This window comes from Gymnodraco acuticeps, unplaced genomic scaffold (genome assembly GCF_902827175.1).
Source record: "Gymnodraco acuticeps unplaced genomic scaffold, fGymAcu1.1, whole genome shotgun sequence".
NCBI lineage: Eukaryota > Metazoa > Chordata > Actinopteri > Perciformes > Bathydraconidae > Gymnodraco > Gymnodraco acuticeps.
This window is the reverse complement of record NW_022989913.1, coordinates 1,357,855-1,370,968: the sequence shown is the minus strand read 5'-3', so window position 1 is coordinate 1,370,968 and position 13,114 is coordinate 1,357,855. Positions and strand designations below refer to the sequence as shown.

The 13,114-nt window shown below is 39.6% G+C and overlaps 1 protein-coding gene across 9 annotated transcripts in view; it reads right to left on the bottom strand.

Annotated features, from left to right (window-relative positions):
* The window catches only part of myo9b (myosin IXb), a 30,259-nt gene continuing 17,145 nt past the window's right edge, over positions 1-13,114 (bottom strand). For 4 of the 9 annotated variants that reach the window (XM_034209709.1, XM_034209719.1, XM_034209731.1 and 1 more), the window contains 25 exons: positions 12,883-13,005; positions 12,274-12,354; positions 12,076-12,186; positions 11,679-11,801; positions 11,168-11,317; positions 10,719-10,855; positions 10,075-10,389; positions 9,670-9,751; positions 9,233-9,430; positions 8,266-8,372; positions 7,777-7,850; positions 7,304-7,488; positions 6,690-6,818; positions 6,317-6,487; positions 6,185-6,226; positions 5,978-6,089; positions 5,814-5,887; positions 5,502-5,694; positions 4,816-4,944; positions 4,375-4,480; positions 3,972-4,100; positions 3,695-3,818; positions 2,842-2,942; positions 2,631-2,755; positions 1-1,061 (listed from right to left, as the gene is read on the bottom strand). In XM_034209709.1, the coding sequence (XP_034065600.1) occupies positions 775-1,061; positions 2,631-2,755; positions 2,842-2,942; positions 3,695-3,818; positions 3,972-4,100; positions 4,375-4,480; positions 4,816-4,944; positions 5,502-5,694; positions 5,814-5,887; positions 5,978-6,089; positions 6,185-6,226; positions 6,317-6,487; positions 6,690-6,818; positions 7,304-7,488; positions 7,777-7,850; positions 8,266-8,372; positions 9,233-9,430; positions 9,670-9,751; positions 10,075-10,389; positions 10,719-10,855; positions 11,168-11,317; positions 11,679-11,801; positions 12,076-12,186; positions 12,274-12,354; positions 12,883-13,005 (3,408 nt within the window). In that variant the 3' untranslated portion in view covers positions 1-774. Of the gene's footprint in view, positions 1,062-2,618; positions 2,756-2,841; positions 2,943-3,694; positions 3,819-3,971; positions 4,101-4,374; positions 4,481-4,815; positions 4,945-5,501; positions 5,695-5,813; positions 5,888-5,977; positions 6,090-6,184; positions 6,227-6,316; positions 6,488-6,689; positions 6,819-7,303; positions 7,489-7,776; positions 7,851-8,265; positions 8,373-9,232; positions 9,431-9,669; positions 9,752-10,074; positions 10,390-10,718; positions 10,856-11,167; positions 11,318-11,678; positions 11,802-12,075; positions 12,187-12,273; positions 12,355-12,882; positions 13,006-13,114 lie in introns of all 9 variants that reach the window. The other 5 variants (XM_034209749.1, XM_034209751.1, XM_034209754.1 and 2 more) reach the window with 5 other exon arrangements.

Sequence of the window (13,114 nt, the reverse complement as noted above, 5' to 3'; positions counted from 1 at the left end):
GACATTTGAAAAAGGTCAGTTTATTCATGTGTCAAAAGACGATTTCTGAGGATGCTCACCCAAATACGCATGATTCCTAACCCCTTATAAATGTACAGGCATGCATATTTATTTAAAAAACCTATATGTATTGACAACATGTTTACTTGGTGAAACTGCACAGTGACAGGTTAGTATTTTTCAGTCAGTCTTAAAGGCAGGAATATGGCCATTTGCCTTACAAGTGTATTGAATGAGTCAGTCGCAGCAGTCGATACCACAGGAATATTAAAAGCAGAAAAACACAACTGAAACATTTCATATGCACGACCATGCATTAAGAGCGAGCCCAAAATGCAATGGTTCTGTGTCTGTACAATAGAGAAGCACTCTGATTCTCCTATGCACATTTTTGGTACACTTTTCTACCCACAAACACCATAAAGTCCTATCATTTGCAACAGTGGATGAGCTCAAAATAATGTCCATTAGTAAAGGAGAACCTTGTATCCTCAAATGCTCCTGATCCCTAGCTTGTCACGCAAGTACCTACCTTTTTATAAAATGTAAAACTGTACAATTCTGAGATATGTTTAAAATCACACACAGTGTATTGTATATAAAGAGGCCAAGTCCTCATTGCAATTGGATCTTCTCCAGACAGTCCGTACATCTCGCATTAAATACATTTAAATTCTCAAGGCACTTTGTTTCCATAGCAGCATTGACACATGGAAAAGTCTATAAAACAAAGTGCACAGTTCTTTTTTTCCCAACAAAAGTCCAGGCGTGGTGTTATTCACAGGTGGGATATTCTTCATCATTGTCGATGTAAGGGATGTCCAGGTCGTCATAGCTCCCTTTGAAAGACTTGCTAATGATTTGCGGCTTGTCGTCGGGGGAGGGGCTATCTGGGCTGGGCCGGAAGCACATGGATTTTGTAGCATCTGTCTTTTGTCCTGGTGTGAACCCTCCCAACGCATCACCTGTCTGAGCCATCAGACTTCTCACTCTCTGCGCCAGGTCAGCAGGTTTCGGCGGGCAGTTGGGTTTCTGGGTTTTTGATCGCATGGTCACCTTGGCTGGTTATAGAAACAGATGAGCAAACTTGTTTAGTACTTTAATATTAAATTAACAATAAACATAAGAGACTTGATGTATATGGAACCAGTCAAAAATGGCTAATGATCTGTGTGGTTACAGAGGATATGAAGCTATAGTAGTTCGCTAGAGTTGCTGCACAATTAAAAAAAACATATGTAAAGTTTAATTACATTTTTTAAAAGACGTAGATTGAGAAAATGTAATGCCACGTTCAAAACAAAAACAAATGCACATTAGGGCTGAGCATTCAAATCAACTTGACCAAATTAATAAGGATATTTATAAAGGATAATAAGCAGGGGTGCACATCACTTTTTTGCCCTGGTTCTCAAAGGAGCACCTGGAGATGTTGCTTGGTGCTCATCCTTAAAATGAAATAAACCGTAACTTTTGAGGGGGTCTTGACTTTATTTGCCAGACACACGGCACTGAACACACATGCAGAGGTGAACACAGAACACACATGCAGAGGTGAACACAGAACACACATGCAGAGGTGAACACAGAACACACATGCAGAGGTGAACACAGAACACACATGCAGAGGTGAACACAAGACAACATTAGCACGACCAGTAATCCTACAAGCTGTCATCACTACCCTCCTGACTGTTCTCCTCACTGTCTTCCTCTGTCAGACATAGTAGCTGATGATGTAGGCCTACTTCTTTCTCTCTGGTTGAGTCTGCGATTAGCTGCTTGCATCCACAAGTCAACAGCTGGTTTTGGGTCGAAAGTCTCTGTTGTCATCTTAGACAAGTGGATGTAATCAAATAAGTATGTGAACATAACCAATAACCTACCATAGCCAATAACAAATGAATGTAACTTATTTTATTTGTGTTGTTCATTCATATCTTATTTTACCTTAACATTTTTTTATTTTTTTATCTCTCCAGTTTTAAAGGATATTTTTGGTTACTGTCCTATAGTATACATTGGAATGATTTCAAACCTGTTTATTCCAATAATTATAAAGGAGTGCCTTGGAAATATGTGTTTACATACATTGTGACCAAACTGTTTGAACTTAGACTAAAGTGAACTATCTAAACACTCAAGAGTCCTTTACCTCACTGAGCTGTAGTATCAGCCTCTCAGTCTGACTGGAGAGGACTCTCCCTCCACATCATTGTAGAAACATCTTCTTCTTACATCCGTTAGAGCAGCTAGCACCAGATTCTAATAACAACAGCGCCGGTACCGGGCGGTGCGCCCTTCTCTCTCTCCCTCGCTCACTCGCATTTTGGCTGTGAGTTGCGGGTGCCAGATAAGCCAACATCCCCCATTTTCATCACTTACAGTGCCCATCGTACAGGGCAAATGAAACGTGTAACCGGGGTGAAAAGGGTGTTACATTTACTTAATTATGAATATTGTTATATCAAGGCCGAAAATTAGGATGAGCCCCACTGTCATGAGGACATTATCTATTATACCATGTATCATTGTGGGGAGATACACAAATGCTTTTATTTAATATGACGTTTATGAAATTATCTCCTTAAACCCAGAAGAAGGTGAAAGTACCGTACCTCCCTACTGACCTTCCGAGTCTAGGCTGCCCAGACGGTCCTCTAGACTCTCTGAGCTCATCGATGAAGATGATGAGTCCAGGTTATCGTCAGAGTTATCCTGCTCAAGGTCAGGTAACCTGCAAGCCAAGTCCACCCTGAAGACAACAAAACAATACATCATTATTAATGAAATGCATTGCACACAAAGCATTCAACTCAAATGAAAAAAAGTAAAGCTCACTTTTCTTGTTTGATGGACATGATCCTATCAATGAGGGTCCTCTCCGTTTCATCCGAAGGCATATGATCGGGAACATCCAGCTGTGGAGGCTTTTCAACAACCTGAACAAAGATCAGAGGAGCTGGAGTAAGATGGGTGCACGTTTATAGATCGAGATAATTTATTCAAAGTTTAGTTTAAGAATTTTTAGCTGCTCTTTGTTTAAATTTGATATGAATCAAACTTAGGTGACAGTGGTGTGTGGAACAAAATCAATATAAAGGAAGAAGTTAATTTGTTGAATGTTACCTTTAATTAAAGGTGGGGTAGGTAAGTTTGAGAAACCGGCTCGAGATACACTATTTTGTTATATTCCATGGAATGCTCTTAACATCCCGATAGCAATGAATATCTTAAGTGCTTTGACAACAAATCCATAAAAAAATGTCATCTGTAGAAGCCGTGGCGCTGTAAAAAGCACGACCAGTCATCTGAGCCGGCCCGGCTAAAATAACTGGATGGCCTAGCTGCCTGTCAGCCTTCCATCTGTGCACAAACTTATCTCGTGCCCTCATTGGTCATGTGCGCGTTCGTGTGTGTTGGAGGAGGGGCTCTGTAAGGAAGTGGCAGACTTGTTCCGGCTGTGTATTTTCAAATTCTAGCGCACTCGAGCTGGTTTCTCTAAAATGACCTACCCCATCTTTAATACTAATTTAATAATAAGTACTGGTAGATGCAATTTCAATGTTTTTGTTTGAGTTGGTATAACTTTGAAATATAACAGCTGGACTGACAACTAACTAGATTGAATTGACTTCCTGAGTGACCACATGTTTCATGATGCATCTTCCTTTGGTCTTTAGTTTTCTCTCACCGTGTTTTGTCTCCTCAGTTTGAGCTGATTGACAGCCACTGCCTCTGCGTATTCCAGCTGCTGGATATTCTGCATCTTCTCATTGTATCGTCTGAGCTGCTCCGAGATCAGGATCTCCACACACCTGCAGGAAACAAGATCAGAGAGAAGAAGTCCTCCATGTAAACAACGTTCATCTCTAGAAATACATGCAGTAAAGCTAATGCAACAAAAGCACACCCAATATTTTGAAAAGATACATAAAAAAATTAATATGGGAGTGTGCAGAATGACTCACGTTGTAGTCTTGGCCACATCCTTCATAGCCAGAAATGGGTCGTCAACATCAGGTGAGCGCAGGATGCAGGGAGCAAACACAATAGCAAGAGACTTTGTTGACATCTTATTTTCTTCCTCTTTCGCAACCCTAAAAAGACACACAGATAAAAGGTCTCACTCGTGTCATTACTACACGTAAACATATCATTAACTCATATTGTATTATTAAAACAATGAATGAACCATTTTTTTTCATTTATATTAACACAATTCTTGTCTTTTTGAGATATAGTTTTCTGTCTTGTTTATTTATTTTTGTTTTACTATAGCACATTCCATAGTAAAAAAAAAAGTATAAATGTGGCAGGATGAATTAATCAAGTGAGGAAACTGTAATGTACCTTATGTAGAGTTTGTCCTACCTGACAAGGTGAAAGATGAGCCGCTCTAACGTGTTGTAGTTAGCAGGAGGAAGTTCATCAATCTTTTGGTAAACAGCCCTTATTCTCTCAGCTTTCTCCGGCAGCTCTGAGGGCAAAAAAACAAGGATATCAATAACATTCAAAAATCTACAAGAGTCAAGGTCCCAAACAAGGATTTCCAATAATTTACATCAAGATAATCACAAGCAGAGCTGAACTACTTCTCATGTATCGATGAATTGAAATAATTGACTTTGTTAATTGATCAATTGTTAAGGCCATTTTTAAAAGGAAAAAAGTTAAAAGAAGGCACTAGTTACCGATGTATGTTTTTGTTTTCAACTTAGTTTTATTTCAGTTTCAGTTTCATTACACAAAATTAGTCACACTTTTGACAACAGTTTTTTCAGGCTGTGTTGTATCATTTAAATATTCACTCACCCACGGCATGCAGAAAGTCATTGTAGAGGGAAAAGGTCATGAGGGGGTCCGGCAGCTCTCTGAGCCAACGTTTCAGTAGACCTGTGATGGTGTGGATCGGGTAGTTGTCTAAATTTGGCCCCTCCGGATCTGAAACAAGACAAAGCACACAGGTGAAACACACCAAAACATTTAATAGTGATTCTACCATCACATTTTTAGAAGTACATCACTTAAAGTTCATCTTTTCTTTTTTAATATATTCCCTTTTAAACGATCAAAACTTGTTTTAGTCTTTAAAGTGCTAAAAAACCTAATATAACTTTTAAGGTCGTTACAACGGCGACATAATTATTTTCCAAATATTTTTAAAACCCAGCTATCATAGGTTCTAAGCTATAATTATTCTTGATTTGAAAATGAGCACCAAAAAAAATGCAATTTAACAGAGAAGGTAAGACAAAGAAAGACAGAAAATAAGAGAATTGAGATATTATAGAAAATAAAGTCAAATAAATATCATATCAAATCATGTTAAGTGTCTCTATGGCATATAGAGAACATCTCTCCAACTGCAATTATTTATTGTTCTTCATAGTCTATGGCTATTGCCGCTGCACACCAACTATGCAGATTAATAACACCAGTAACCTCATGTAAAGTGGATCTCCAAAACTGAAGTAAAGAGTGCGTAAAGAATGTATTACCGGTCTCTAAAATCTGGTGGAGCTCCCTCGCTCGGCATGTTGAGCCCGACTTGCGGTAAATGCCCTCGGTGTAGAGGCCGTTCAGCTCAATGTGCATCAGAAGCAACTCCACCACTTTGGGCACAGGGTTAGTTTTATTGGTGAGGACACACACCTGCACCCCAAAGTGAAGGGAGCCTGGCACGCTGTCATCCTATCACAAGACAAGACAAGAGGAGTGATCATTTACAGGGAGTTATGGGCAGAATTTGAGCAATCAATGTGAGTTATTTAGACATAATAGTAGTAGTATTGAAAAATGTCAGTTCCTACCTGCCTAGCACATCGTGTCGAGCAATCTGTGATGATTTTATCCAGACATTTCTTGTGACATATTAACTTGCAAGCTAAAAAAAGGAAAAAAAGTGATTTAATTGCGTTACTCTCGCAAAGAAAATGCTGTTACATTTTGTGTGGCTGCAGGTCTTTGAACTCACCACTGCACATGTAGGCTTTCTCCATTCCCCAGATGTAGGAGCCACACAGGTCACATGACTGCATGATGTTCACCTGGTACGTGCTGAACAAGTGATCCAGAGGACTATTCGGCTGTAAAGACAGGAAGTACATACAATGAACTGGGATCATTTGCCTGGATGTATAATGCAGAAACATCACAATGCAGGTTTAGATGCTCAACTTACACATGTATCCTTTTTTCTCCTCTTCTTTGTCGTCTTGTTGGCCTGAGAGAAACCAGAATTGAGATATACGAGTGGGTCAATGGAAGGTTTACACTCACAAAGTAGTTAAGATATTGAAATTCTCTAATTCACCTTGGCTGGCTCAGAATCCGCTCGTTTCAACTCGCCCCTAATGAAGCCGTCCAGCACAGACTGAAACAGGTTGACCACCAGCGAGGCCTCTTCCTTCTTCTGTTTCCCTGCTAGTGTTTTCACTTTGTTTTGGAAACCCTTCATCAGATATTTGTAGCCGATTTGAGGCTTCTGTTGATAACAGAAGACATTCATTTGCAGACTTATAATAAGCAACAGTTAAATAAACTTGATCCGATTTAGATTTTAACATCCAAAACACTCTAAAATAACTGCAGAAGTTAAGTCAACAACTATAACGAACGTTCCTGCAATGATCAAGAAACATACTGTCCCTTACTTTCTTACAGCTAGATGAAACATTATATTGTACCGAGGGGGAGGCTGGCCTGACCTGCACAGAGTACATCCCTTTGATGGTCTCTCTGAACTCCATGGTGGCTGTGAGGAAGAGGCTCTCTGTAGGCGACAGATATTTTGTCCTACTTTGCAGCTCATTCACCTGAGGACAAAGACAAGGAACATGTGGAACACAGGATTAAGGATAGAGAGGGGTATAATACAAAACAAAATAAAGTTATGCGCTTTCACCAGGGTAGAGTTATTTTCCAAACTCTAGATGTCCCTTAGAAATTGGACCCCAAAAACGTAGACATCTGTAGTAGAACTAATCAACTACAAAAATGCACTAGATAAAAGATGATTACAATCTATCTATGTACAACTACTAGGGCCCACAAAGATCACAGAACTCTTCCAAGGCTAGATGTGTCTCGCTATGTTAATGAAAGTGAAAAATAATTTGTGTATCTGTGCCGTGATTTGGATCCTATTCAAAATTGTGTTGGGTTTTCCTCTGCACTTGTTACACCCTCCCACCAATTTTGTATGAAAATCGTGCAAGTAGTTTTGCCAAGTGCTAGAAATAAAACATGAATAAGCTGATAACTGGGCTTCAGATTTCCCCTCTTCAGGTGTCGTTCTCACCTGATTTCCGAGGAATTCATCCAGGTTTCGCAGCTCTTTTGGGTCGGTGATCTCCCGATCCAGAGAGATGTTGGACTGCAGCACCCGCGTGGCCCGGCTGATTTTAATGGTCGGGTTTCGAGCGATCTTCTCACTGCTCTGGTTTGGCCTTTGGTAGGAATGAGGGCTGTAGCTGGACAAGGGGACTGCAGTCAGAAGAGGGAGATGTGTTATTATTAGTCTGACACGACAAATACAAGTTTAAACTTTATATCTACTGGATAGGATACATAGAGCCTCTTTATTTCACACATATTACTGATCAGCATAACCTTCAGATGGCAGTGAAGAGTAGAACATTACCAGGAATATTGTTCATACTACATTACTTTCTACACTCCCTTGCCTATTTTGAAGTATTGAACTGTATGTGTACATAAAAAATATCTGCAATTTATAAATAGCTACAGATCGCCACTTTGCTACTACTTTACCTCCTATATCTGAGTCGTTGCCCGAGGGATATTTAGGAGTCCGCTTCTTCAGGAATCTACTGAGAAACCAAATCCTGCAAAACAGACAGCAAAATATATTTATTTTAAGTAACAGGGCTTGTCACCGGTACTTGATACCTTTAAGGTATCGACAAAAAGGACCCAGTACCAAGCATTGACATTTCTTCCTTTGAACTGTACCTGCATTTTTTGTACGCAGATATTGGGAAAAAGACGTTGGCAAGTTTTTGTTTGCAGCCAATCACAGCAATTGGTTTGAAGTGGAGTGTAATTGGCTCACTTAAATCCAATAAATAAAAAAGGTATCCATCAAATTACTTTATTGGTATAGCTATCACTTTAGGGGAACTAATATTGGTATTTTTAAACAATACCCAACCCTATTAAGTAATGAAAAAACAATATAAAGCTTAAAACAAAAAACGACAACACCTTTAAACATTTCCTTTGAACTGGGTGTAGTTTTACCTCTCAGGAGTTGTGAGCTGTGATTGGTTGGATTCCTGTTGCTCTGAGTCCTCGTTGCTGCTCCTGGCGGGAAGACTGAATCTTACCCCATCATTTTCTGACAATATCTGCAACAGTATCAACACAGGTAATTATGCCGGAGTATATAACCTGCGAACAAAGAACTAAAACCAAAAAATACTTCATAAAAAAAGTCCCAGGAACCCCAAATTGTTTGTCCAAGTTGATGCTGTTTCACCACCACGTCGCCCAAAAGCAGCTGCACCATCACCAAGCCAGGCCCCATAAACATCACTATTGTTAACGCATAGCTGCCTTTATTCCTGCCACCAGCTGAGCTTCGACCTTTTTTGCCATAATTAGTTTGAGTTAAGTTAGTTCATAGGTAACATTGTGTAAGTGTGTTAAAACATTCATTATTTACACATTCAACTCATTTTTAATACTATTCCATCATTTATCCGTTCATTATTAAATGGTTTAAGCTTTAACACAAGTTGTATGGTAAGTCTGTGACTCGATACATTATTTGACAAAGATGGAATAGTGTTATATCACCCATCACCTCATAATGAATGTGAGGTAAGTTGTATTGTACTTCTGTAATGTTAACATAATAAACAGAAACTAAGCAATAAGCTAAATAATTCAAAGTGAATTTTAAAGTCACAATAATTGTCTTAATGTTCAAGTCACATAAAAGCAGTTTTGTGGTGACTCTGAACTGTACCTGTGGACCTACATTTGTTAAAGGGACAAAAAAGATCATAAATGAGCTTTCGTAAATCTGCGGAGAGATTTCCTTTTAGTTTTTCAGAAGAAACAGCTCATTTCTTTTTTTCCTGGGCTGCAGGAGCAGAAAGGAGAAGTCCCAAGCAATGCGACCTCATCGGTTTGGGACATACACATGCAACGCCTGCATGCAGAGGGTTGTCTTGTTGCTTTAAAATGTCCATTTGGTCGGTACCTTGACCTTGGTTTTTGAGGGCCAGACATCCACGCTACTGGCCGCGTTCTTCATTGTGGGCAGAAAGGGGCTCATGGGGGGCAGCGGATAGCTCCAGTACTCGCTCTCCTTGGAGCTCCCAAAGTTAAGCATCAAAACGCTGCGGGCATTGGCTAAGCGCCGCTTGCGTTTGGGCTGCTTGCGGAGACGCACGCTGACCTAATTGAGCCAGGAGAGGTGATGAGTGGGAGGCCTTTTTTTGATAATCATGCGTAAGGAGCCTCCATTTGTGCGTTTGTCAGCTTACAGCACACATACTGTACTGTAACTACAGTACTTTGAAAAGCCAGTGACAACATGTATTTTTGTACAGGACACTCACAACAACAAAAATTACATAACATTTAATGTTGTAGTGTTTTTTTTATATAATATAATAACATATCTCAAATGTTTACCTCCTTGGTAGAAGGTGAGCTATCCGAGCCTGATGTGCTGATCCTGGACAGTTCATCTACAGACATGGACTTCCCTTTGCTCCTGTGTTAAAGAATGATATAGACACACTTCATGACCCTTGTGGGACTAAAACGTTGGCTTAAAGACCATCAAGATATACATTTAGAGAAATCATTGCCATGTCTATATGTCTATCTAATTATGAGAGAAACAATAAATACTAACATAAAAAAATACCTTGTTGTGCAATATTAATTGAGTTTGTGAACGATTTGAAGTTAAATGTGTCTTTATTAAAAAAGGATCATGCATACAAATACAATACTTAAAGAGAGATGAGAAGATGTATGGCAGACTTAGCTTTAAGCTATTTTCTATCTGTTCCAATAGTTTATGATACTTACCGAAACTCATCTTTCCGCCGTACTTCTGGACTTGATTCATCCGTGTGTTCGCCCTCGCTCTTTCTTTCCCTCCACTGTTCTGCCTTTTTCTTGATGCCCCCCATATCTTTGTAGCGCTGGAGCGAGCTGCTCGTACTTGAGGGGCCAGAAGAGCCGTCATCACTGTCATCTTTAGTGTCCAGTGGGAGGGAGAGGGGTCTGCTGAGAGGGGGAGGCGACCCTTGGCCCTCTCGTCTCTCTCGACTCTGGGACCTGTCCTGGTTCCTGCTGGGGCTCAGCTCCACTTTCTCCTGCCTCTTTAACTCCTTCTTCAAGCTGTTGTGTAAGGAACGTTAAATCAGGCTGGTGTCACATTAACGTTTCCATAAATGATAATGCTTTCTAATTTATTTTCTTATTTACTTGAAATGATGATGAAACTGAAATGTTTTTGGAATGATGCTTTGATAATCTGTCCTCATATTTTGTGACTTTATAACCCTAAAATAAAATGAAAAAGTCCTCCAACAGAGCCCTCAGTATTACATTCATTGGAATAAACCTGTGTTGTCAACAAATATCAACTTTTTAACTCTTTTAATGTATACCAATTTAACCACTACTATCCTACAATGTAAGCAGTGTAGTTTTAGTTGTCTGTGTACCCGTCTCGTCCCGGTCGTTCTTTGGACGGATTCTCATCCTCTGTCTCACGGGGGTTCTTCTTCAGGGAAATCCTCCACGCTGTCTGGATCACTGAAGCAGCTCGGTTTTGGTTCTCGTAAAACTCACGCCAGCTCCTCTGAAAAACACCAGAAAACATCATTTAGTCTCCTGTGTCTTTATTTGCATATGAGACTTTGGGTATATATTTTGGGCTGGAGCAGAAAAGACACAGGGACAAACCATTTAAAGGACATATTATGCTTGTTTTAAGCTTCATGTTTGTATTTTGCACCTCTACTGTGACATGTTTAATGTTTGAAACGAGTCTGCTTTGATTGGTTAGCTGGCCTGCTCTGTTGTCATTGGTCAATCGCTAAGAGATGCCCTGCTCTTTTGCCTACCACGTACCATGTGTTGGAGCACTATCATTTTACACTTTAAACAGTACCTGTATAATCAGAGTGGCATCTCTCTTTTGCAGGAAGAGTGACCTCATCAGACAGGCCCTGAACCAGCGCTGCAGGACGATGATGTGACGCATCACTTCTTTGTTGTGAGTGTCTTGGAGCAGTTGCCTCTCCTTCTCCTTGAGGAACACCTGGGTAGATGAATGAGAAACAAACACATTTTGAAATCACTGGGAACATGTATACACCCATGCAGCCCTGTTAGACATGGACACACCCTGTCCTACCCACTATGATACAGAAACCATTCAAGGGGTAAAGTAACAGTTTACTGTAAGAGAGATTTTGATGTTCACAACATTCTTGAAAGTCATCTGTTGGATGCTTTCATTCAAAGTAAAAAGCAACAACATTAATGCAGGTACAAACAGTGCTTACGGGTGAGCTCAGTGTAAAGTAAGTCTCCAACATGGCAACATATCCTCTGGTTTTACTAAGGACTCTGTGGAGTTACTATCGGAATACATTAATGGTATTATCAAGAATGTTTACCTTGGTTTTTCCTATTTGATAGCTGGTCTTTTCGATCTGCATCCTCTTAAACAGCTCACTTATTTGCTCCGAAGTTGCAATCGCTCCTTTAGGAAGCAACATCCTGAACTTCCCGCCAAATTCCTGTCAACAGAAACAAAACGGTATCAGAAGTGCAACTTAACTTTCTCGTCACTGATAGGTACAGAAGTGAGTTCCTTGTCATTAAAAAATTGCTTGAATATAATGTACAACATTGTGATTGTTTTTGTATTATTTGACTTTAACTATATATATTTATTTGTTGTTCTTTTCACTTCACTATATCTGTAAAGCGTCTTTGACCAACTGTAAAAGCGCTAACAAAATAAATCTATTATTATTATTATTACAACATCCTTAAGAAATGATTTCCCACCTTGAATGTGTATTTGGCGCTGTAGCCAGCCTTCTGAATGTGAACCATCTGCAGAATGCCTGTGTACTGGAGTTGCTTTAGCACAAGCTCTTCATCAAAGTGTAGCTCCTTCTGCAAACACAAAAACAACCAAGTTATGAACAGTACATGTGTAGGACTGCATTTACACTTAGGATGATATTCCAGATTGACAGATACCTTTTCAGCGTTGGAGCGAACACAGAAAATAAAGAACGGCTCAGCCTTTTCAATTGTCTCCATCAGCTTTCCAACGGAGGCCTGTGAGATACAGAGTGGTGATTGGGTTGATTGTTAAGTTCTTAAGATAGTAGATTATAAAACACAATTTGTTTCTAAAATAAAGGGAATAGTGTGGAGTTTTAAAACTATTGTATTCTCTGTACTCGTAGTATAGTACATGAGTCTTCCTATGCTCAGTCCACTATGATCAAACATCAACACAGCAGGTATCAAGTGAGCCTAACATGATTTCAATATGGCCCTTAAATCACAGTTCATACAGTTTGTGATACAATGCAATTTTTTCTCCAATGTCAAATTATGTATAAAGGTTTTTAATCCATAGCTTAAAGTTTGGAGGACATCTTTCCTCTTAGGAGTAACATTTGTGTGGTTTAAAGAGATGCAAAAGTTATATTGTTTGCCTGCCGATTAATATTTATTCATAGTGCTTTAGTTTTATCCAAGTTACAATCTACATTCCCTACTGGATTCATGTTCCTCACATTATGTCATGATTTAAGATTATGAAACAGAGCATGGATATTAGTCGGCAGAGGTACAAACCTGAAACTGGGCGGCGACTGTCGGAGGTTTTGTCTTACGGTGAGGGTGGAAAATATATTTGCTGGTTCTGTCATGTGCGGTGACACCAACGATATGACGGAGGGACTTCAAATCCATGAGGTTCTGTTCAAAGAGACATGATAACGTCTGTGAGCTTTTGATGGACCCATAGATGATAGATGGATAAACACACAGAGATGTATGAAGTGAAAAATAAACAAAACAAAATAAA